We start from the raw sequence: 24639 nt of genomic DNA, 5'->3' as shown, positions 1-24639 counted from the left end.
ACAAACAATTCAGCTTTGTCAACAAGACTAACACTTGAAGAGAAAAGCTACAATACGCACTTTGTAAGGTTGTTCAATAGCTTCGGTCTATGAAATCTCACATATTTAGATACAAAGTTTTTTTTACGACCAAAGGGAAATAACCACGTTTTTAAAGTTTACCTTTGTATTTGGTAAGAGTTATTTTTCTTGTGCTACCTGCGAATACTATTTTCCTGCAGTTATCATTTTCAATTATAAAACATACAAAATGCGAGTAATAACAGCAAAAGCGATTTTTATTTTGATCAAACATTTTATTTCTAGACAGTTGTTATTGCTAGTATATATACTATAATTAAATTAAAAAAATAATACCATTTACGTTTAGACAACCTCTAGTAAATGTTTTTGAAATGATAAGAACATAATTTCATAGTTACTTCCCTTACACTATGAATCTTGCATTCTTTAAAAAATAATCGCAATTTCATTATGGAAATTGCGCTAAAAATATTTCACTACCCATTTTAATGCGTCATGCGATTGGAAGAAAAAAAATAAAATGATGCGTCCTCAACAGCTTTAATATTATTTTTTTTTAAATAAGAAACGATCAAGATTAGTATAATTATTTCACTTGTGTTGATATTTTCTTTTAAATTGTTATTTAATTGAATCTATTATTTTAATAGTGATTATATAATTGCTATACAATTATGATACCCGTTTAAATAATAATAATTATTCATCTATCCGTGTTCATGGCCTAGACAGATTGGGTAGATGAAGTAGAGTTCATCTGTTTCAATGACCTCGACCCTACTATGTCAAGATACCTTGCTTTTCCTTAATGTGAGATGGATATCTGGGTGAACGCAGGGACATCCTACTGACTTGAGCTAGGGACTCGAACTCGAAACTTTCAGGTTAGAAGGAGTAAGCACTACAATTTGTTTTTATTATTATTATAATTATTATAATTATTATAATTATAATTATTATTATTATTATTATTATTATTATTATTATTATTATTATTATTATTATTATTATTATTATTATTATTATTATTACTATTATTAATTTTAAAAAAAACTACTAATTTGACTCTAATTTCAATTCTAATTTCTTTAATTTGTCATTTATATGATATTCTAATTCTAAAATTGGAATTTAAAAAAAAGAGTAAATCATCATACAAACAAAACACCTAGGTCACAAGGACATCATACGGACATAATATGGTACCATACCGACACTACACATATTTGGCTGCTAATGCTTGACCACATGGATCTATTTAGCCGATGTTATAGTTTACAGGTAGACATTCATGACTATATTATTCTGGCTTTTTTAATGTTTATTTTTCCGCAGTGTTGTATGTTCCTTGTTGCTAAAATTGAATTGAATTTGTATATTGTCAATAAGGTAGGTAACTCTTTTAAATTATAATTAGTTCTAATAACCACGATTGCCTCCCCTAGCCCACAACCAAACGTGAATCCGGGTGCATGTATACTTTTCTACTTACGTCATTAATTACCGATTGCTTTGAAAAAAATGACATCAAAAGAAAACTTGCCCAAAGGCTATAATATAAGTAGCCTGATTATATAGCTACGTGTAATGTCAAAGTGACCTTTTACAGTTTTAAATTAAAAATTGAAATAATTATTTTAACATGATTAAAAAGAGCTATGTACCAAAGCCTCAGTTATGTATTTAAAATGCTCTTTAAAAAAAAAATAACAGCGTTAGCTCTGACGGTAAATACAATTTCAAATTTTTGTGAAACAGATGTCACATCTTTATAATTATGGTGTAGACTAGTGTTATACAGATCAGTGTTTCTTCCAGACTTTTTTCTCGGGTGGGGGGGGGGGTGGGGGCACTTGAAATTTTCGGGGGGGGGGGGCGGTAGACTTTCTTCGGGGGGGCGGACACTTTTAAAAGTATATATTTTCTATATAAATTATATAAATTTCATTTCGTTCGGGGGGGGGGGGGGGGGGCGGTAAATTTTTTTCGGGGGGATGCCTGGAAGAAACTCTGATACAGATATAACATGTTTATATCTGTAGTGTGGACTAGCTTTACACAGATACTCTATCTTTGTATCTGTAGTGTGTACCAGCTTCAAATGACGCACCTATCCACGTTCGACAGAGAAACTCTGCTGTCCTACCCTCGTCTGACACGGTGGTTGAATGTGTTGTACACATTATATCTGACCTAATTTTTTTCTAAGTAAAATCACGAATTTTGATATTGTTTTGCTCAACTTGTGTACCAGCACATTTTTTCCTACAAATTTGTTTGTGTGTTTGTCTTTCCAATCAAATCTTGCGATCGAAATTTCTGGCACTTCCCAGTTAGCTAGCGCGCTGAAATTTTCAGGGAAGCTTTCTTTTGGATGACCATTGAATATTCAATTGTTATTATTACTAAATTGATCAATGGAAACATTTTATTGAGCATTTTAGACCGCTATATAATCTATATATATAATTCTCCTCTGCTAGCCATTAGAAAAAAAACCAGCGACGCGTACCTCGCGCGCAGTGAAGCGAACGATCACATGTCGCCACAGGCTTAGGGGCAGAGAATTTAGCTTGAACCGAGTTTAAACTTACAGGAGGTAGGCCAGTTTGGGGGAGACGATATGGTCGAGTGGTTGGGCACACGATTGCTATCCCACTCGACACGGGTTCAAATCTATGTGTTCTAGTCAGTAACGTATTCAAACAACGAGTTTTTTACGAGTTGTCTTTTTACGAGTTGTCTTTTTACGAGTTGTCTTTTTACGAGTTGTCTTCGTTTACCCAAAAAAAGTGAAAAGATAAAATCGATAGCAAGATTTTAATGCAAACAAACAGACAAAGACTAAAAAGTAGAAAATAATAATCATTAAAAAAGTTTTAAAAAACCCACGTTTTCTGATTGAACTAAAAAGTAGAAAATAAATGCTATAGGCCCTACATCACAATAATGCAAGCGATCACTCTACTATAAGCGAGCAAAAACGTGGGGCGCCGTGATTTTCTTACAGTTTCTAATACTGTTGACTCTCTACAAGCTCCCTAATAAAAGTCAATAGTATTATCTAATCAATAGTAATATAACTTTTACTTCGGCGCCCCACGTTTTTGATCGCTTATAGTAGAGTGATCGCTTGCATTATTGTGATGTAGGGCCTATAGCATTTATTTTCTACTTTTTAGTTCAATCAGAAAACGTGGGTTTTTTAAAACTTTTTTAATGATTATTATTTTAAATTGTTTCACATTTTCAATATCCAGATTGGAGTTCAAGATACTTCTGGCGTCATTTTTTTGTTGTTGAAATATATGAACATTTAAAATAAATATTTAATTAATTATTTTATAAATGATTTGTGAAATGTATTCACTTAAAATTAGCAGTTCTTTGTAATACTAAGTAAATAGCAATCCAGAATTACTGATGTTTTACTCAAATTTGTGTACACATAGCATAGTTTGCATTATACTTCACAGATGGAGATTGCATTTGGTACATATTAGTACACCAACAACAACATTTTAGATACCTGGAGTATTTTTTTTAACACAAATCCTGAGGTATTGTCTTGAACGACTACCCACTAATAACCAGAACACAATCACATCTACATTACTTTAACAAAAATAAGCAAACATATTTGAATGGATCAAAATTTTTATTTGGTGACAATAACATGACTCTGTGGTACAATGGTAAAACATTAAGTCTGCTAATAGCAACATTTGTATTGCAGAAAGTCAGTTTCAAGTGTTTATATTGTTTTAATAATGGAGATTTTAAATGTAATTAAACAGTCTTTGAAAGTTTATTTTTAGCATTTGATTAAGGAACATTATGTAAATACATACTTCTATATAAATTATACATATATATATATATATATATATATATATATATATATATATATATATATATATATATATATATATATTGACATAAATAATTGATATTCTAATTCTATTATCAAATCTTACCTGTTAAAGAAAAAAAATGGTATGGGTTCATTAATACTACTTAACTAATTGAACTGTAGGATCACTCATTATAGATTAAATAATTTCAACCTTTAAATGGACACATACACATATAGGGCATATATACCCGATCAACCCTCTACACACGAGTGTAGAATTACATGAACAATTACATGAACAATTACATGAACGATTACACAGGCCTTACTCAACCAACGTATGGCTCTGTATGTCACTGACGCACCATATCACAGCAGAAAACCACACCAGCGTACAACACCAAGCACCGACCACACCAACTTACGCCACTAAGATCAAACTACAGCAGCTTATCGCTATTGAGAAAGACGCACATGCTAATTTTCTATTTTATATCAGAGGCGTAGCGACCCTTCCCGGCGCCCGGGGACAAACTTTCAATTTGGCGCCCCCCTCAGGAGCAAATTTTCAATTCTGCAGTCCTCAAACTTTCGATTTGCACCCTCCCTCAAACTTTCGATTTGCACCCCCCCCCCCCCGTCAAACTACTTATAATGCAATAATGCAGCTAAAAAGACATTTTAATTTGTTTTTACAACCCATTTTGGCGCCCCCTAAGGTCGGCGCCCGGGGACATATGTACCCCCCCTCCCCCCCATCGATACGCCTCTGTTTTATATGCTATGGGACTGTGTGGTTGAGTGATAAAGAACTCGACTTCTAGGCCGAAGGTCTCAAGTTCGGATCTCGGTGCGGACTTGTAACAGGAATTTACTCAGCTCTTATTTATACCCAACACGAAAGGGAAAGTAAAAGCGGCTGGACATAGCGATGGCCACACTATCCATTTATATGTCGACGCCAAGAAACATATGAACTCTACTTCATCTGAACTATGGAGCGTTGGGTCCAAAAGGGGAATCTGCTTATTTAGTATATGGAGACAAACAGATTTGCAACCACTGAATTATAAAAAAAAAAATGAATGCATTTTAAAATGTAGCAATTTAAATGAAGAATATACGAGTACTTAAATAACAAGGTTTTAATATCTGAACACTTCCAGCCTAGCTCACAAAAAATATCAAACAATTTTTAAAAATGACTTTAACAATCACAACTCTATCCTCCAAACAAGTGAACGTTCAATACAATTGTCTGGGTTTGTTGCATGAATACGACTCTAGTTCAATAAATTATTTTGAAACCAGATGGGCAATAAAGTTTTTCTTTGAAACATGTGTACATGAATTTAATAGCAGACACTCGAATACTTATAAAGTTTCACTGAGAAAACACGTCCATAATCATTTTATTTTCAATTGTCCATATTTTTCTCTAACAACCAAAGTTGAATGTATCAGCTATTGAATATCATACATGGTTATAGGATACTAAAACGACATTCAGAAAGTGTGTACATCATTACTCTTTTTGTTTGTACATCATCACCAGTCTTTATGTGTACATCATCACTAGCCTTGTTGTGTACTTCGTTACTATGCTAGTTTTGTACCCATCACTATACTTGGTGTGTATATCATCACCATACTTGGTGCGTACACCATCACTATACTTTGTGTGTACATCATCACTGTACTTTATGTGTACACCATCACTGTACTTGTTCTATCCTTAAGCTCTATAAGAAATTTATTCTGTCATATACCTCAATGTTTTACTGTGCTTTAAACTACACATAATGTAGTACACCAGTAGTTCTAGTGATTAACTAGGCTGTTCATTTAATTCATTACATGTAAATACACTTTTAAACAAATCGTTTTAAAAACACTTCACCGTTATATATTCGCATTAATATATATATATATATATATATATATATATATATATATATATATATATATATATATATATATATATATATATATATATATATATATATATATATATATATATATATATATATATATATATATATATATATATATATATATATATATAAAGAACGCGCTGAAAAACATTACTGGTACAAACAAATGAACAGTAATTTATCAAAATACTTGATAATATATTTTAAAATAGTTCAACCAACACAATTAGGCTAACCAACAATTCACATCAAATCAAAACATTGGAACATTTGGTCACTAGTGGACGTGATAATTACAATGTAATGAAGGGGTGGAGTATCATGGGGGGGGGAATTTGTGGTGTGGGGTAAGATCCAATAGAAGGGAGAAGGGATAAGGTTGGGATGGATAAAATGACGGATAGGGGGTAAGATGCAGGGGATGCAATATAGGGTGTTGGGTAAAGTGGGGGAGGTATTATGAGGGGTAAGATTGGGCGGGGGGGGGGGGTAAGAAGGGGGAGGGGTAAGACGTAGGGTAGGGGTAAGATGGACTATAGAGGCACGTGAACATGTCATACAAAACATTTTCGGTACATTGTTGTACAGCCTATAGAAGAAATTATACACATAGAAGTAAGTATTAATTACAAGCTGTTTATAAAATATTTCGTTTATTAATAAGTGATTACTCTCGTTTTTTAGAATGAGACTCATATCTTGTATACAAGTAACAGTCGATATGTATGTCAGTGTGGGTTTGTTAGCACATACAGTTTTATGTATTGAAAGTAGTTGGTTCACAGCGAGTTTGGAATGGCTATTTCAGGTATGGTTTAGAGGCTGTTCTCTCCGCCCCTGCTAGTTAGAAGCTGTTCTCTCCGCACCCTGCTAGTTAGAGGCTGTTCTCTCAGCCCCTGCTAGTTAGAAGCTGTTCTCTCCGCCCCTGCTAGTTAGAGGCTGTTCTCTCTCGCCTCTTAGTTAGAAGCTGCTCTCTTTGACCCTGCTAATTAGAAGCTGTACTCTCAGCCTCTGCTAGTTAGAAGCTGTTCTCTCCGCGCTTGCTAATTAGAAGCTGTTCTCTCAGCTCCTGCTAATTAGAAGCTGTTCTCTCAGCTCCTGCTAATTAGAAGCTGTTCTCTCAGCTCCTGCTAATTAGAAGCTGTTCTCTCAGCTCCTGCTAATTAGAAGCTGTTCTTTCCGCCCCTGCAAGTCATAGGCTGTTCCCTCCAACCTTATGAGCTGGAGGCTGCTCCCACCTCCCGTATGAGCTAGAGGCTGTTTTACTCAGCCCTTGCTGATTAAAGGCTGTTTTACTTAGCCCCTGCTAGTTAAAGGGTGTTTACCCAACCATTCTACCTATGTCGCCGCCTCTGTGAGTTAAAGACTGCCCTCCCGTTGTCCGCCCCTGAACTTGCTGACACGCCCCTCACCGTTCCCTACCAGCAGATGATTCGACGACGATGAAGACGACGATGAGAAATTATTCAGCTGCACGGCACTTGCCGGCACCGAAGTGACATCAGTGACACTGAGCCGGAACGTCTTGGAGATGCCGGATATAGTCGAGCCTCGAAACCGCCGAGTGCGTCTCCGCTTCAGGCAGCAGTAGAAGACCGTCTCCAGACAACGCTTTCGGAACCGTCTGGTGCTGAAGAAGTACAGATAGAAGTTGATGGCGTGGGTAGAGTCGCTGAGGAAGAAGATGAGTTGTTCCGTGAAGACGTACTGCGCGTGCGAGTTGGTATGCTCCTCGTACTGCCAGTAGTAGTTGGCGGCGTAGAAGAGGGCGTTGGGTGTCATGAGGAGGACGAAGGCGATGCAGACGATGACGAGCATGATGGTGATCTGTCGTTGTTGTCGCATGGTCTCCGCCACTTGGTTGGCCTTGTTCGTTAGCTCGCGCTACAGGAGCACAGAATACAACATGTTAGCCAGATTGTCAGGTATATATATATATATATATATATATATATATATATATATATATATATATATATATATATATATATATATATATATGTATATATTATATATATATATATATATATATATATATATATATATATATATATATATATATATATGTATGATATGATATATGCATATGTATATATATATATATATATATATATATATATATATATATATATATATATATATATATATACTATATCATTTATAGAGAGAATATCATACTATATAAACTAAATCATATATACATATACTATATCATATAAACATATATATATATATATATATATATATATATATATATATATATATATATATATATGTATATAATTTTTTTTTTTATAAATTTATTTATTTATAAACATAGTGATGATTTAAATTATGTACAACAACAGGTCTTTAGAAGCAAATCGAGAGAGATAAGCCCTCTAAGTCTCAGGCAACGCACCACAGCATGTTAACACGTAATGCTTAATTATACTGTAGGAAATCTCTCCCAATATGACAGCTCTGAACAAAGAGGCAGTAGACCAAATAAACTGTTAACCACCAACCAACTGACCTGTACTCTAGCTGACCTACCTATCCCAAAGAGGCAGTAGACAACATAAACTGTTAACCACCAAACAACTGACCTGGACTCTAGCTGACCTACGTATCCCTAAGATGATGAGCGTGTTCATCACTATGAGCAGTATGGCGGGCAGGATGGCTAGGAAGAGGGCGTCCAACCAGCGGACAGCGTGCTGCATGCTCTTGTTCTCCCCGTAGTACTGAGTACACCGTAGGTCTCCATTTTTTGACTGCATCTGAGCTGTGAAGATGTACTGAGCGTTGGCAGCGACCAGCGTGAAGAAAACAAAGATCAGACCGCCGATGTGGATCTTCCTGCAAACAAAATGTGTGGATGTTGAGGTGAAGGAGAAACACATCCAATAGATTACAAGACAGATTGCTGGGAGGTTGGATAAATGGATTACCCTCGTCCCCCCACCCTTATATGTTATTGTTTTCTTTTGTGATAGAATGTAAAAAAAACATTCACTTGTTTTTATCGATCCATTATCGTGTTTGTATTGGTCACATTGTGAGATATAGTAAGTCAAAACATTTGAAACGAGAAAAATTGCCCGTTGAGGAAGGATACACCGGGCGCTAGGCTGATAGTGCTGTCTCTTTTCTCTAAACTAAAACCAACCCCCCCACACACCCCCCCCCCACCCACCCCCCACCCCCACACACACCACCCCCCACCCACCCACACACCCCCCCCCCACACCCCCCACACCCCCCCCCCACACACCCCCACCCCCCACCCCCCTAAAAAACATGTCTACCGTCCCATTCAACGAAATATAATTATATACTTTTTCCAGTGTCCGACCCCTCCCCGAAAATTCTACCCCCGCCCCCGAAAATTTCAAGTACCCTCACCCCTCTCCGTGGAGGAAAAAGTCTGAAAGAAACACTGGTGTCGCGCATAGCCACTACGCGAAGAATTGCATTAAAGAAATTGCAAGAAAACCACTTTTTAGATTAGAAACATTAATTAGGCGGTAATTTTATTATAGAGTATCGATGAGGAAATTTCTTTTGAGTTGGGGAGAGGGGGGGGGGGGGCTCAGACGTTCTTACGCGGGGGTGGGGCTTCGCCCCTACCCGAAGAATTGTATGAAAGAAACTCTTCACGCAAACCACTTAGATTAGACCAAATTGCCTTTGTATTGAATGTTTACTCGATAATCAATGACGTCATATCAATGTGTGCACTATCCGGCTTGAGATTATTTTCTACTCTGTGCGCTAAATGTGTCGACGTCATACTTCGTTTTTCGAATTACTATGCATGTTTTTAAATTGCTTGTCTTTTCTCTAGAGCGTTCTTGTCAGACAGATAGATAGATAGATAGATAGATAGATAGATAGATAGATAGATAGATAGATAGATAGATAGATAGATAGATAGATAGATAGATAGATAGATAGATAGATAGATAGATAGATAGATAGATAGATAGATAGATAGATAGATAGATAGATAGATAGATAGATAGATAGATAGATAGATAGATAGATAGATAGATAGATAGATAGATAGATAGATAGATAGATAGATAGATAGATAGATAGATAGATAGATAGATAGATAGATAGATAGATAGACAGACAGCGAAACTATTATTATAGATGATTAAAAATAGAATCTTCTACAAGTTTAGTATGTGACGTCAACCTTCTTACAACACCAGTCTCTCCAGGGCCGGCGCTACCTTTAGGGCGAACTAGGCGGTCGCATAGGGCGCCATCCGTAGAAGGATGCAAAAAGGTTTAATCGCTTTTATAATAAACCGGGAGTGATCTCCCCTAAACTTTCTCGAATATTCTTATGTAACTTGGAATATAGACATGATTTTTAATTACTGAAACTTTTAAAAATAGAATAGAATCTCATAGAAAAAAGAATTGCGCATCAAGCAAACACAAAAAAAAATGTGCATAATAGTGCGCAATATTATTAGTACTTTATAAATTTACATGCGTTTTTTGAGAAATCGGAAATAGCGTAAATTAGTACTTCCGGTCAACGGAAATTACTCAAAATTTGAAAGAAGGTAGAGAATTTAATCTTTACTTAATGTGAAATTTCATGTATCTATCTGAAATAGTACTCAAGTTAAGGGCTTTTGAAAAATTCAAAGTAGAAAAAGTACCACTTCCGGTTATCGGAAATCGCTCAAAAGTTGATACGGATCTACGATTTTGATAAAATACTTATATATGAAATTTCATCAACCTAGCTGTAACGGTACTCAAGTAATCGTGTTTACACACACACAGACAGACAGACACACACACACACAGATACACACAGACATACGGACAAGATTGCAAAATTATGTTTTTCCGTATCAGTGAGTTGTAAAACGTCGAGATTTTTTTTTTTGCACGATTACAAGACTTTCTCTATACTTCGTATAATCGAGAAAGTAAAAAGTACCCAATAATTAATATCTTTGATTATCTTTTATAAATTATAGATGGTAATATACAAAGGAGTGGCGATCTATTTTGGCGCCCAGGACGAACTATCAATTTTGCACCCCCACCCCAAAATTTGGTTTGTTTAGGCCTATATGTATTCGCGATGGTGAAAATGCAACCCCACCTCCCTAATTTGGAAAGGTTGGGGCACTTTTTACTAGTCACTTTGCCTTTTGATTTTAGTCTCACATAATTGATGTAGAAAACGATTAAATAAGCTCGTAATTTAAATTTCGAACATTTCAAACGGTTATCTAATTTTAATGTTGATTTAGGGATCGCTCCAGCGCATGACGGGGCGTTCCAAAACACGTGCAATTTTGGTTTTTAATAGGGCTTGTTAGTCTCGTTTTCTATGACTTTGAATTAGAAATCTATTCTGGTGTATAGAGTTTTGTAATGACGGAGTGTTCAAAGTATTGTACTTGTCTGGTAAGTTTTGATGAATCGTTTAGATTTGGGAGTAACGGCGGAAGGCTGTTGCTGATATGGTTTCGTATGTATAAAGTATCGAAGTGTTAAAGAATCGTATTTTTTATTTGGTTGTTGTGTAGTTGAAGGTCTAGTGGAATCTGGTAGTAGAAAAATGAGAATGTAGGTGGTGAGGTATCGGGACTATCGAGTCTTGTGGTGTTAAGGTATCGAATTGTGTTGACTGTTAATGTGTAGTAGTAGGTCCAGTTAAATCGTTGTTGATTGAGAGTATCGTTTGTAGAGCTTAGTGAAGTTAAGCGAGTTGGTGTCGTAGTTCTGGAGCATCGAGTCTAGTTATGTTTATCGAAGTTTGATATGTGTTGTGAATGTAGTAGAGTTTGTCGAGTAGTCGAGTTTATCGTAATTTAGATGATTTCAATTCATGACGGAACACGCTAAAAAGAAAGGTAGGCGTTCTCTAGCTAAAAATCTTTAGTTTTTTACGTATCTATATTACCATTCTTAAGGTATTAATATGTAATATAATATAGGCTGGAATTTATAACTAACCGTAAACTTTGTTGTTTTTTTTTTCAAATTCAAATTTATTTTTATATTTAATCAATAATTATAGCTAAGGTTAACCGTAATTGATTTTTAAGGCGTCCCTTTATTTAGGGGATCCAAAATTTATAGTATCTTTATTATATTGTGTGAACTATAATAAGTGTGTCATCAAGGTTGACTAGAAGTTTCTTATTATAAAGATACTGTGTTTAGACTTTCAAACAAAATCTACAGTTAAGTAGTGAATATGTAAATATATATTATTTTGACATGTTTACAAAGTTAATATAAAACATTTGTTAAAATTATTACGTAATGAAATTTAGAGCGTTTTATTGTGTTTCTCTAGCATGTTTTAGTTACACTTTTTTAATTTAGCTATTCTTGTGAAAGTTATTACCCTTGAATAAAATGTTGGTGTTTGGATTTTCAAATGGGAGATAATTCGTTGCTTAACTTTACATTCATTTCAAATCTATGCACCTTAGGTTGACCGCTAACTTATAAATACAACTTTAAATTATTATTTGCTATTGTAATAATTATATAGAGCATAAGCTCTAACAAAAATAGTTTGGTAGGTATTTTTAGCATTATCAAGTTGAAAAACAAATAGATCTGTAGCCGTTGTAGATGCAATACTTAATCCTAGTACACATACAGTATACAATAAATGCGTCTAAAATCGTCTTAGTTGCAAATTAATCATCTAATTAATTAAGTGTCTTTTTCATATTTTTCACTGTTCACGCAGTGCATATAATAAAATTGGAACGATACAGAGAAGATTCGCATGGCTCTCGCGCAGAGATGACACGCAGAATCGTGAAGCGTTTCCAAATTCATATTTTTCACTCTCCTAAAGGATTTATATATATATATATATATATATATATATATATATATATATATATATATATATATATATATATATATATATAAAACAATAAAATTTATTATCTTTTATTTTTCAAAAACAAAAAAAATCGTTACATAATCACACAATATAGACATTTTAGAATTACAACTAAAACCAGTCAAGATTAAAACAGGTAAGATCCGTTCTGGAACTCACCTTGGGAGGTCTGCAGAGAGCCCAACACTACAATAACTTTTTTCCAGACTGTTTTCTCACGGGAGGGGGGAGCATTTGAAATTTTCTAGAGGGGGGTGAGGAGCTATGTCGTAAAGTACAAAGTAGACTCGTGGACAGCAACAATTTCAATAGAATGTGATTACGCTTGCAAAATGGAATTGAAGAAATTAGTACAAACTTTTGCGACGAAGCAGGCAAGTACAATTTAATTTTGATGTCTACTTATAACGTGTATGTAATTTATAATAAATTAGTATGTCACTTTTAATCAATTGTTTTCTTATACATATGTTTTAGTAACTAATGTGTGTGAAAGGGGGCGTTTTAAGAAGTTTGGCCTAGGGCGCTATATAACCTGGCGCCGGCACTGAGTGTCTCTTCACTCGCTTACATTTTCAACTCACTAAATACATCTCAAAATTCTTCACCTACAATCTACTCCACCCACCTCTCTAACGATACTATAATTCTACTGAGAATTTTAAAGACTTTTTTGTTCGTTATAAAACCCCATTTTTGTATGTCACGAGTTAATTGCTCAACCCTGTTTTAACCCCATCTTTAATCAACCCTTGTCAACCCTCCCTCATTAATCTTCCCTTTTTAACCCTCCCCCTCCCCCGCAATATCTTGACACACGAGTCACCCCCCCCCCTCCCCCCTCCCCACCCCTTCCAACCACTAGAAGTTGCACAATTTTACTGCAGGATTTAGCTAACAGAAAAACCTCCACCCCCCCTTCTCCCCACCCCCCACACACTTTTTTAACAGAAAGACTGATCTAAGACCCCCTTCCCCCTACCCAGAACAGTGCGCTGCAAAAAAAGCACCCACCCGCTCCATTAATAGAACGACTGCAAGCTAATGAAAAAACTGTTGAGGGTAGTTGAACTTTTAATGTCCATCCATCTACGACCAAACGGCGCATCTCTCCGGGCTTATTGCCTGAGTTCCAGCCCACTCCAGACTTAAAGACTGTTTGATGTGCGCGTCACTCACGATAAAATGAGCTCCCAGTTCTGAAGGACTAGCAAACAATCTTCTAAACGTGGCAGGCGTCCTGGGACTCTGGGATCCAAGAGACCGAAGTAATTGTCTTGTAGTCTGCGGAGTGGCGGGGCGGATGCTGCTTGCTTGAGGTGCAGCTTGAGTGCTAGATGATGCAGCTGAAACAGCTTGAGTGCCAGATGATGCAGCTGAAACAGCTTGAGTGCCAGATGATGCACTTCCAGCTGATTCTTTTACCACAGACGTGACGTCACACAGAGCAAGATCAAGCAGAGATCATCTGATTTAGAGACACGCGGTTATCTACAGATATCATGGCCGTGACCGTTTTCCATTTTATGTCGGGTATTAACAAGAGCTGAGTCATCTCATAACTGTCTCGGTTTCTCAAATCTGAAGGCGTGTCTGAATGATAGAGTATGCTACCCCAAACAGAAAAGATTGGATTTCGCTCACAGCGTACCATAATCTATACAATTTTGATGCTTGGAATTTTAGTCAATATACAATTTATCTTGTTATGCATTACGCTTTTATGCCAAACGTTTGTAAATTTTATAAAATACTACCTCGCTGACACTGTAGGGGACTAAACAGTTCGTTGAACTTTTAGTTTTTGTCACTGAGTTTTTTCTCCTCTTTAACAGGTGAGCTCTACTTCACCTGCAGTAACAACCCTATACAAATTTGCAAGAGGCTATTTTTTATCATCTTAATTAATTAAAGACAAACATGCGTGTAGATTAGACACAGAGAGAGAATTAACGCTTGTGACGTCACTTCCCTTTGTGAATTGTTTCATAAAAACATCAAGTGGGATTTTAAAATGTTTAATTATCTTAATTATCAACACCTGCTTCAGACTCTATTTAAACCGTTAATTTATTTAACTACACGCGAACTCGCACTTAAAGGAGGGGTTAATCGTCAGGTTATGAGCGTTAAAAGCAGACGTAATGTTCGCCTGTTAAATTTTACTAGCAGTAAAATAACATTGGCTGTTAAAATTGACAACAATAGACACAATGTTCACTTTGAAGGGTTCGCAAAATATTTTTATATCTTCTAAAGAAACATTTGGTTACCCGTATTTTTTTATTTTGTTGCTTTTTTTTTGTTTTTGGAATTTTCATAATAGGATTGAAAGTACTACACAGCAAAGAAAAAGCAGCGAAAGATCCCAGATAGTGATGTAAAATGTGAAAATATAAGAGAGATACACATATGTGAGGATAACATGGATTTATAATCGGCACACTTAAAAGTGGATGTCCTGGGTAGCTGAGTGGACAAGAGGACATAGTACAGGACTAATTTAGGACATTTTTAGGACAAGATTGAAAATTAGACTTCATATTGTACATGTTCAATAGAAGGACGTTATATTGTACATGTTAGATATGTGGACGTCAAATTGTTCGATAGATGGACGTAATATTGTACTTGTTCGATAGATGGACGTAATATTGTACCTGTTCGATAGATGGACGTCATATTGTACATTAGATGGACGTCATATTGTACATGTTAGATAGATGGGCGTTAGATATGTTGGACAAAGGGACAATAATATGAGCAGTATATCAAGGAACTGTCAATAGACAATGACAAATCAATAAAAATAAGAAGATTATAACTTCTCATTTTTTCTTCAATCATTCTAATCCATCAACAAAACTAAGGACGACTAATAAAATTGCTTCAGAAGTTAAAGAAATTTAAAACTACAATTAATCATTTGGTTTATAGGTCAAAATCTAAAATACAAAGGTTTTACTTTAAAATATATATTAGAGTCTTAGATTTACTGACATTTTGAGTTAAAAGCAATTATTTGTGCTTCGGATAACTTCAACTGAACTTCACATAAGGCTAGATAATTAAAAATGGCAATAAAACCCGTTTTTTTCCAAAGGAGTTACCGAACTTTACAAACTATAACCTGAAATTGAAAAAGTTATTGGGAAGGCTCAAGAGTTGGAACAAAGCAAAGAATCAAACGCTAATACGACTTTAAAAATTTGGTGCTAGTAAGAGTGGAGGGAGGGGGGGGGGGGCAGTGGCGGAACTAGAAAAAAAGGGCCACCCCGCAAAAAAAATTTTTTGGGCCCCATATATATATATATATATATATATATATATATATATATATATATATATATATATATATATATATATATATATATATATATATATATATATATATATATATATATATATATATATATATATAATACGAACATAGAATACTCAACACGGGCTTGTTCGAAATTTGAAACAAAATTAAAAATTCTTTGTTTGTTTTTTTTAATGAAAAAATATTACAACAACACATCATTTGTGTAAGTAATATTAGTATTAGTCTGTTTTGAAGTTCTCTGTTTTAATGTCTGACATATTATTATATTATTGCTTCCTAATTGAAATTGAAAAGTTGGTCAAAAGAATATGAAGCATGAAAGTTTTGTATGTGTAATGGTTTCTCGCCTTATGTTTATTTGTATGTTTTTTCGTATTTACATTATTAGTTTTTAATACATTTCCTTTTATTCTATGTCATTCTTTATTATGTATTTTTAAAAATAACTATTAAGAGAAGTACTTGCTTTTTAATTTGTTTAGTGCAAATCTATTAAAAGTTTCTTAAGAGCACACATATTTGATTATTTAAGAAAGGGAAATAAGTCATGGAATTGGTTTGAACGTTTGCCTATCTTTCACACTACAACTCACGTAGTCTATATATTTTTTTTCCTTTACGAAACAGTGTGTGTTAGCTACTGTAGAACATTTCTACTGTAGTAGATCTGTTGTTGTTTTTTTACAAGGAAATTTTTTTTTAACTATAAAAAAATTGATTATGGTCGGTCGTTGGCCCCTAAACGGCCTGGGCCCCCCCCCCCCCCCCCCGCATTGCGGGGTCTGGCGGCACTGTAGTTCCGCCCCTGGGGGGGGGGGGGTATTTATACCAAAGTTTTAACAGCAAGAGTTTACTGCTAGACGAGTGGTACCCAAAAACCCAACCACTTCACAGCTCGATTGGATGGGCTATTAAAGTAAATCTCGCATATGGTGCCACTTTATGTAGACATAAAACAATCTAATTATAATTCAAGGGGAGGTCACACTGTGTATGTAAAGAAGTTCAATAATTGACATTTTCATTTGTTGTCCGCGCAGAAGTTTTAAAAAAATGTTTTTTTTTTGTTGTTTTTTGTACCCGCGGCTATACACAAAATTAACGCTCTTTTTAATTCAACCAATGATTCATTGACAACATAAGAAATTAACGCTCACGACAATTAGACCAACGATCCATTCGCTTCCAATAATGTGTCTCAAAGCTAGATGTAACTCAAACAATTAGCCTACATACACGGACACAGGAGCTTAGTTTAGAGAGGGTGTTGGATGTATTGCATGAGTTTAATGTACTGAAAGAGGTGTAATTGGCAGATTACAGAATGCAGAGAACTTAGCGTATTTAGGCAAAGTGGTAATCTAATCAAATGCTATTGCTTGATGTATCGCAAGGGCGATTATTTGAGAGGAGCTTAAATTAAATTCATTTATTAATCTTATTTGACAGCAGTTGTTTGATGTTCTGGGGCCGTTATATGGAATCCATTCAACCGTGGGTCATCTGTCGCCTATGCTTATAATATATATATATATATATATATATATATATATATATATATATATATATATATATATATATATATATATATATATATATATATATATATATATATATATGTGTGTGTGTGTGTGTGTGTGTGTGTGTGCTTGTGAGTGAGTGTGTGTGTTTGCTTATGTGTGTGTGTGTGTTTGCTTGTGTGTGTGTGTGTGTGTGTGTGCTTGTGTGTGAGTGTGTAACCATACTTGTCGAAACGGGGTAAACTTTTTCCCCAGGCTGTGATTAACTGCCAGTATCTCACTTCTCTAGTAGACGGCCATTCGTTTTCTCCAGTGGACGGCCATTAGTTTTCTCTAGTGGACGGCCATTAGTCCGTGATGTACAGCCTAGCCAGCGAGGTCACGTCTGCTGACACCAGCCGTACGTCTGCTAGTGGCTGCCATCATTGAACGTGTCTAATCATCAGCAGATGTCTTTGATGACAGTGGACATGACTGAGGTCTAATCACCATCAAATGACTTGGATGACAGGGGACATCACTGAGGTCTAATCACCATCAAATGACTTGGATGACAGGGGACATCACTGAGGTCTAATCACCATCAAATGACTTGGATGACAGGGGACATCACTGAGGTCTAATCACCATCAAATGACTTGGATGACAGGGGACATCACTGAGGTCTAATCACCATCAAATGACTTGGATGACAGGGGACATCACTGAGGTCTAAACATCAGCAGATGACAGGGGACATGACTGAAGTCTAATCACCATCAAATGACTTTGATGTTTTAACCGTCATGTTCTTGACTAGCACAAGGCTAGTGCTAATTTGTCAGATTCAACCAGAATGTCTAATACGACAAGAAAGTTAAATAGTGCAACACTCGCTTAGTTGTGGGTGTGAATGAGTTGTGCTTTACCTTGAGATTACGGAGAAGGAAATTTAAAAGGTTTCTGTATTTTAAAAAAAATATTTTCGAATTGACAGAGTTAAAAGCTGGCCAACTTGGTTATGTAATGTCTTTATGGACATAAAGATTTTAATCGAATAAGTGTTATATATGTATATATATGTATATATATATATATATATATATATATATATATATATATATATATATATATATATATATATATATATATATATATATATATATATATATATATATATATATATATATATTATATATATATATATATATATATATATATATATATATATATATATATATATATATATATATATATATATTATATATATATATATATATATATATATATATATATATATATATATTTATTTATTTATTTATATATATATATATATATATATATATATATATATATATATATATATATATATATATATATATATATATATATATATATATATATATATTTATATATATGCTAAAAATTGCTTGATTTTTGACACGCAAAACTTACATGTGAGAAAGGTAAAAAAATATCAATGCATAACAAAATTTCTATTTAAGATGATGTAAACGCCTGACTACAGTGTACGTTCATGAACTATCGATTAGCACCTCGCCCAATCACTTAGATTACAATCAACATACAAACCAACCGCACTGCGAAAAAATTTTTTTAATCCAGCCATCAGACTGCGAAATTTATATTTTTAAACCAGCCTTCAGACTGTGAAAATTTTGGAAACTATTTACGGAACTACGTGGGGTTTTCCGTTAATTGCGTCCATGTTGGCTCACATGTTCCGATTACCCACTCTTGTCCTTTGATTGGGGAGGTGGTGTCGAAATAATGACACAAGTTTCAAATGGAAGATTTGTACGAACAAGATACGCAATCATTTTTACTTGTTGGGATTTGGCCAATGATTGCTTGTTAATTAAGGTGGCTTGGTTCAATCATTGAATGTGAGGACGTTAAAGTTGTGTTTGAGTTAAAAGCACCGGAAATGAAGTAGTGATTGACTTAGTTAAAGGACAAGGTAGAGATTGTAAGTTGGTGAGTTAAAAGTTAGAACAGTTGGCTGTTCTGTGTGAGAAATATTTCAGTTGTGACTGACTGCGATGTTTTTTAAAATAGTTAACATTGGTCTAATATTAAGCGATTCATACGTAATGCTGAGTTTGTAGAAAATTCATATTGCTTAATTGTCTGTTTTGTCCGTTGAATAGTTTATCTTGTAAATAAGCAGACACAAGCGTGTGCACACATACAAGCACACAATAAATACATACAGACACACGTACATACACGAGCACACACATATACACGTAGAATACACAAACTCAAATACGCGCTAACTCACATAAACAAGCAGACATATAAACACATACACGGAGCACTCACCACACATACAAACACCACTCATACAAACACACAATCACACACAGGGACACACACACACATATTAATTATAAAATACCCCCTCACGTAGACACCTGTATGCCTAAACAAACGTTGTAGTGAAAAAAAATATCTCTAAACATGTATAGATCAGATCTACGTTAGTCTCCCCCCCCCCCAACCTAGTGTCAAAACATTCGGATGCCCTGACCACGTGACCTAAGGAAAAGGTGAGGGGTGGGGATCTGATGCAGGCTCACACGATGTTTACCCTCGCTAGAGCCCAAGTAGCTGAAGTACTCACGGGAATTGCTTCACTAACAGTCTAGACTGCGAATACTCAGCATGCCAATATTTTCTCAACCCGGGCCACACAACATTTGCTATTTTTTTTACGCTAACCATTTGAACTATGAACCAATTATCAAATTAACACATTTCATAACCACCATACTACATCTAAAACTGTCTTTTTCGTCCTTTCTAAATGATTTTGTCTTAAAATTAATTTACTTAAACATCACTAATAAGAAATTAAATAAAAAATGTCTGCACCCCATTGTTTACGATCGACGCTAGCTTGAAATTTTCGGGTTCGAATCTAAATGTTGGACGTTCCTGAGTTCACCCAGCTGTGATGAGTACCTGAATCAGTTAGGCAAAGTAAAGGCTGCTGGTCATAGTAATGCCCACATTATGCTTTTAAACGCCGAGGTCACTGAAACTAGTGAACTCTCCTTCACCTTCACTTATATTTATCATTCAAATACGACTTGTGGATAGATTCATTTAACGGAAAATATCCAGCACAGATTGTGTATACAGCCTTGAGCTAAGGTTGATCAACGTGGACAATTTTCACGCTTGAATCTTGGAGCAACTGACCAATATTTGAAGCTAGAATGTTGGAACAACTGACCAATATTTGAAGCCAGAATCTTGGAGCAACTGATAGCCATTCGTGTAAGATTATTTTAGGCATGCGCGATGAAGTGGAAGTGAAGTTATCTAAAGCACGCATATGGAGGGGGGGGGGCGCTGGTGAGTGCTGACGGGATGGAGCTGTTAGAAGCCGGTCAGGCGTGAGTTAATGTGTGTGTGGGGGGGGGGGTGCCCGGGGGTGAGAGGAATAGCTAGGCGACCATGGTGTGAAAACCGGAAGTTACTGTCTGTGGGTCAAGAAAGGTGGGTTAAAGATCTCCGATTGGGAAGATTTGGTGGGTGATACTGGTTAATGTGATGGGAGGGGGGGGGGGAGCAGAGGTATGTTTCAGTGGGTGGGGAACTGCGTGAATATGTGGAGAACAGAGGGGGCGACTTGATTATTAGGTGGGGGGGGAGTCTCATTGTGGGGGAGCTGGGCGTAGGTGACTACTTGTGGGGGTCCGGTTGTGGGGTCTGGTTGTGGGGGTCTGGTTGTGGGGGTCTGGTTGTGGGGTCTGGTTGTGGGGGTCCAGTTGTGGGGTCCGGTTGTGGGGTCTGGTTGTGGGGGTCTGGTTGTGGGGGTCTGGTTGTGGGGGTCTGGTTGTGGGGGTCCGGTTGTGGGGTCTGGTTGTGGGGGTCTGGTTTCGGGGGTCCAGTTGTGGGGTCTGGTTGTGAGGAACTGTGTGTGAATGCCTGGATATAGGCGAATGGGTGTGGATGACTATTTGAGTCCAAATAAATACATCTTAACCAGCTAAGTATAGAAAAGCAGAAAGAAATCAACTGGATAAATGGCCCGTTGTATATCTATGGATGGGTGGGGTTCGCAAAAGAAAATATAGAATAGCTGGCATTCACAAAGTAGATAGGGTTTGTAGAAAAATATGGGATAGTTGGGACAGCAGCAGTTCCGTGTACTTAGATCTTTGCTTCAATCGACACAATCATGATTGCCGTTCACCTCAGAAGATGCTCAACACAGCGATGAACGGCCACCTAAATCATTGCCTAATCCGTGGCCAACAAAACATACCTGATGAACACCTTACACATTTTTCACACAGCATCATGTTCGCTGTTTCCATTCAACAGGGACTCTCATTGTACGTTAATCCTGCGCTGTTTTTTAACAGTTATGCGGTATTGACGGATCATAATTCATCGACATCTGTTATCGATTTCATCGATGCAATCATCAATATGATAATCCTAGCTTTGACTAGTCATCAATAAACACAACAGACGAAAACTAATTTTTGCTTAAACATTAGATTTGCTTAAGTATTATCTTTTATACTCTGTTTAATAATATATATATATATATATATATATATATATATATATATATATATATATATATATATATATATATATATATATATATATATATATATATACATAGGGAGAGGGACAGAGAGAGAGAGAGAGAGAGATAAATTATTGAAAGTGTATGTAAAAAAAACGTAAATAAATAACTTTTTACAGCGATTGTAAACCTTCAAATTACACGAGTATCCATATTTATTGAAGTAATTGTTTTCAAAGTTAATCTTACTTCTGGAGTCGAACTTAGCTCAGGAGTCAGACTTAGCTCATGAGTAAAACTTAGCTCAGGCGCCAATACTGTCCACTTGAGTCAAGCTCTAGCTCTGGACTCTAGAATCGACTCCTGTGGTCAAAGCTTAGGTCTACAGACTCCAAGTTTAGCTCAGAAGTCAATCTTCAATTGACGAGTCTGCGTTTAGCTACACAATCTAAACTCAGCCCTTGGAGACCAGGCCTAGTCCTAGACCATTCAGCTCCGGAATCAAGGCTTAACTCCTGGTAAACACAGCCAAATAATGCAACCTTTTCACTGGGATGGGAAAACGCAACAAGAAAAGGAATGAAGATCGATGGTGGTGGGCAAGTGTTGGTGAACGTGTGGGTCGGGGAGGGCGGGGTACAATGTGCTGGGCAAATACAGACAGAGGGACAAATAATGACGCTATTCGCGGTTTATAATTTCTTAAGTCAAGACAGATTTACACGTACTGGTACGTCAGCGAGACAGAGTCCTGGTCCTCACAAAGTCCTGGTCCCCACAAAGTCCTGGTCCTCACAAAGTCCTGGTCCCCAAAAAGTCATGGTCCCCACAAAGTCCTGGTCCCAACAAAGTCCTGGTCCCCACAAAGTCCTGGTCCTCACAAAGTCCTGGTCCCCACAAAGTCCTGGTCCTCACAAAGTCCTGGTCCCCACAAAGTCCTGGTCCTCACAAAGTCCTGGTCCTCACAAAGTCCTGGTCCTGACGAGACAAAGTCCTGGTCCCCACAAAGTCCTGGTCCTCACAAAGTCCTGGTCCTGACGAGACAAAGTCCTGGTTCCCACAAAGTCCTCGTCCTCACAAAGTCCTGTTCCTCACAAAGTCCTGGTCCTCCCAAGACAAAGTCCTGGTTCTCACAAAGTCCTGGTCCCCAAAAAGTCATGGTCCCCAAAAAGTCATGGTCCTCACAAAGTCCTGGTCCTCACAAAGTCCTGGTCCTCACAAAGTCCTGGTCCTTACGAGACAAAGTCTCTACAAAGTCCTGGTCCTCACAAAGTCCTGGTCCTCACAAAGTCCTGGTCCTCACCACAACAAACCCACCAAGAACGAGTCTGGTAAGCTGGCATCGACCAGGACTGAAAGGATTACAAGATTGTCGTGGCGGGGCTTTCTTGACTTGGGCACTGATGTCGGCGACATCCAATAGTGGAGCGATAGACATCAAACAGTCAATATTATTGAGAGAAGAATCAGTAAACTTTCTTGTGTGAAGATAAAGAAAATAAAAACATTTTATATGTAAATATTGGATATGATTTTAAAAACAGCATTCACATACAATTCCGTAAAGAAAATATCTCAAAAAGGATGGTACCACAACACATACAATGTGTATAATCGTACGCACATAATAAGCGCAACGTTTTATATTACGAATACTTTTGGTTTTTTAATTGCTATTTTCAACCCAAAAAAGTTCATACATCCATTAACCGTGTTCGCATGCCATTAAACAATACAGCCAGCACTTGTTTCAGAATACTGGTGTAGAGGTAAGAAAATTTTCTGAGGAAAAGATTTTAATTTTTACTTGCTTTCGCTAATGCATCATGTTTTTATGAATCTTGGTTTTATGCATCTTGTATTATGGATCCTGTTTTTATGGATTCGTAATTTATGAATCCTCTTTTTATGGGTTCGTAATTTATGAATCCTGTTTTTATGGGTACGTATTATATGAATCATGTTTTCATGGGTTCGTAATTAATGAATCGTATTTTTATGGATCTTGTTACTGCACATTTTTAATCAAGGTGAGTTAGTCGCCTATATCATTTAACTATTAATCGTGTAATTTGGTTGACATTACGTGTATAAGGAAGTTGATTAAAAAAAAATATCAAAACTTTATTTAAGACGATGTTTCTACTGGAATAATTTAAAATTAAGCAGGCGATTCAGGTGTGTTTTAATGTGTTAAAAATATTATGTTAGAAATGTGTTGAAGTATTGTGTAAAAAATATATATTGAAGTTTTGTGTAAGATTGTGTGAAAATATTGTGAAAAAATGTATGGAATTATTGTGTATAAATATGTGTTAACATTGTGTGTACAAGTGGAAAAATGTACTGTATTATTGAGTAGATTATGTGTTAAAATGTGTAGGCTATTGTGTTGAAAATACTGTGTAAAACACGAGTTATTGAAAAAACTCAAACTCCCGATTTCAAGTCGGGGGAGGTTACTCTAGTAAAATAACCAGGGTTGTTTACCCTGGGTGTGTGGAAAATCTGACCGGGAAAACCTTTGGGGAGA

At 36.1% G+C, this 24639-nt stretch overlaps 1 protein-coding gene and 1 non-coding gene across 2 annotated transcripts; one reads left to right on the top strand and one right to left on the bottom strand.

Annotated features, from left to right (window-relative positions):
- Window positions 1-7173: 7173 nt before the first annotated feature.
- LOC131948450 (uncharacterized) lies at window positions 7174-23265 on the bottom strand. The gene is made up of 4 exons (XM_059310060.1): window positions 23185-23265; window positions 13886-14124; window positions 8403-8655; window positions 7174-7698 (listed from the first exon to the last, which is right to left on the bottom strand). Exons 1-4 carry the CDS (start codon window positions 23263-23265, stop codon window positions 7174-7176), a joined length of 1098 nt encoding a protein of 365 aa, XP_059166043.1.
- Window positions 12530-12635, top strand: LOC131948469 (U6 spliceosomal RNA). Its single transcript, XR_009388016.1, has one exon. It is a non-coding gene; the product is annotated as a U6 spliceosomal RNA (small nuclear RNA).
- Window positions 23266-24639: the final 1374 nt, after the last annotated feature.

Source organism: Physella acuta, unplaced genomic scaffold (assembly GCF_028476545.2).
Source record: "Physella acuta isolate Inbredline_101_S28 unplaced genomic scaffold, ASM2847654v3 ptg000647l, whole genome shotgun sequence".
NCBI classification, from domain to species: Eukaryota; Metazoa; Mollusca; class Gastropoda; family Physidae; genus Physella; species Physella acuta.
This window is presented reverse-complemented; position numbering and strand designations above follow the sequence as displayed.

Coding starts and splice junctions, on each gene's coding strand:
- LOC131948450 (XM_059310060.1), bottom strand. CDS start 23,265: ATGACTTTTTGGGGACCAGGACTTTGTGAGAACCAGGACTTTGTCTTG. Junction 14,125..23,184: donor TTTGTGAGGAACAGGACTTT/GTGAGGACGAGG, acceptor CTGTGGTAAAAG/AATCAGCTGGAAGTGCATCA. Junction 7,699..8,402: donor GTAGGTCAGCTAGAGTCCAG/GTCAGTTGTTTG, acceptor GTGCTCCTGTAG/CGCGAGCTAACGAACAAGGC.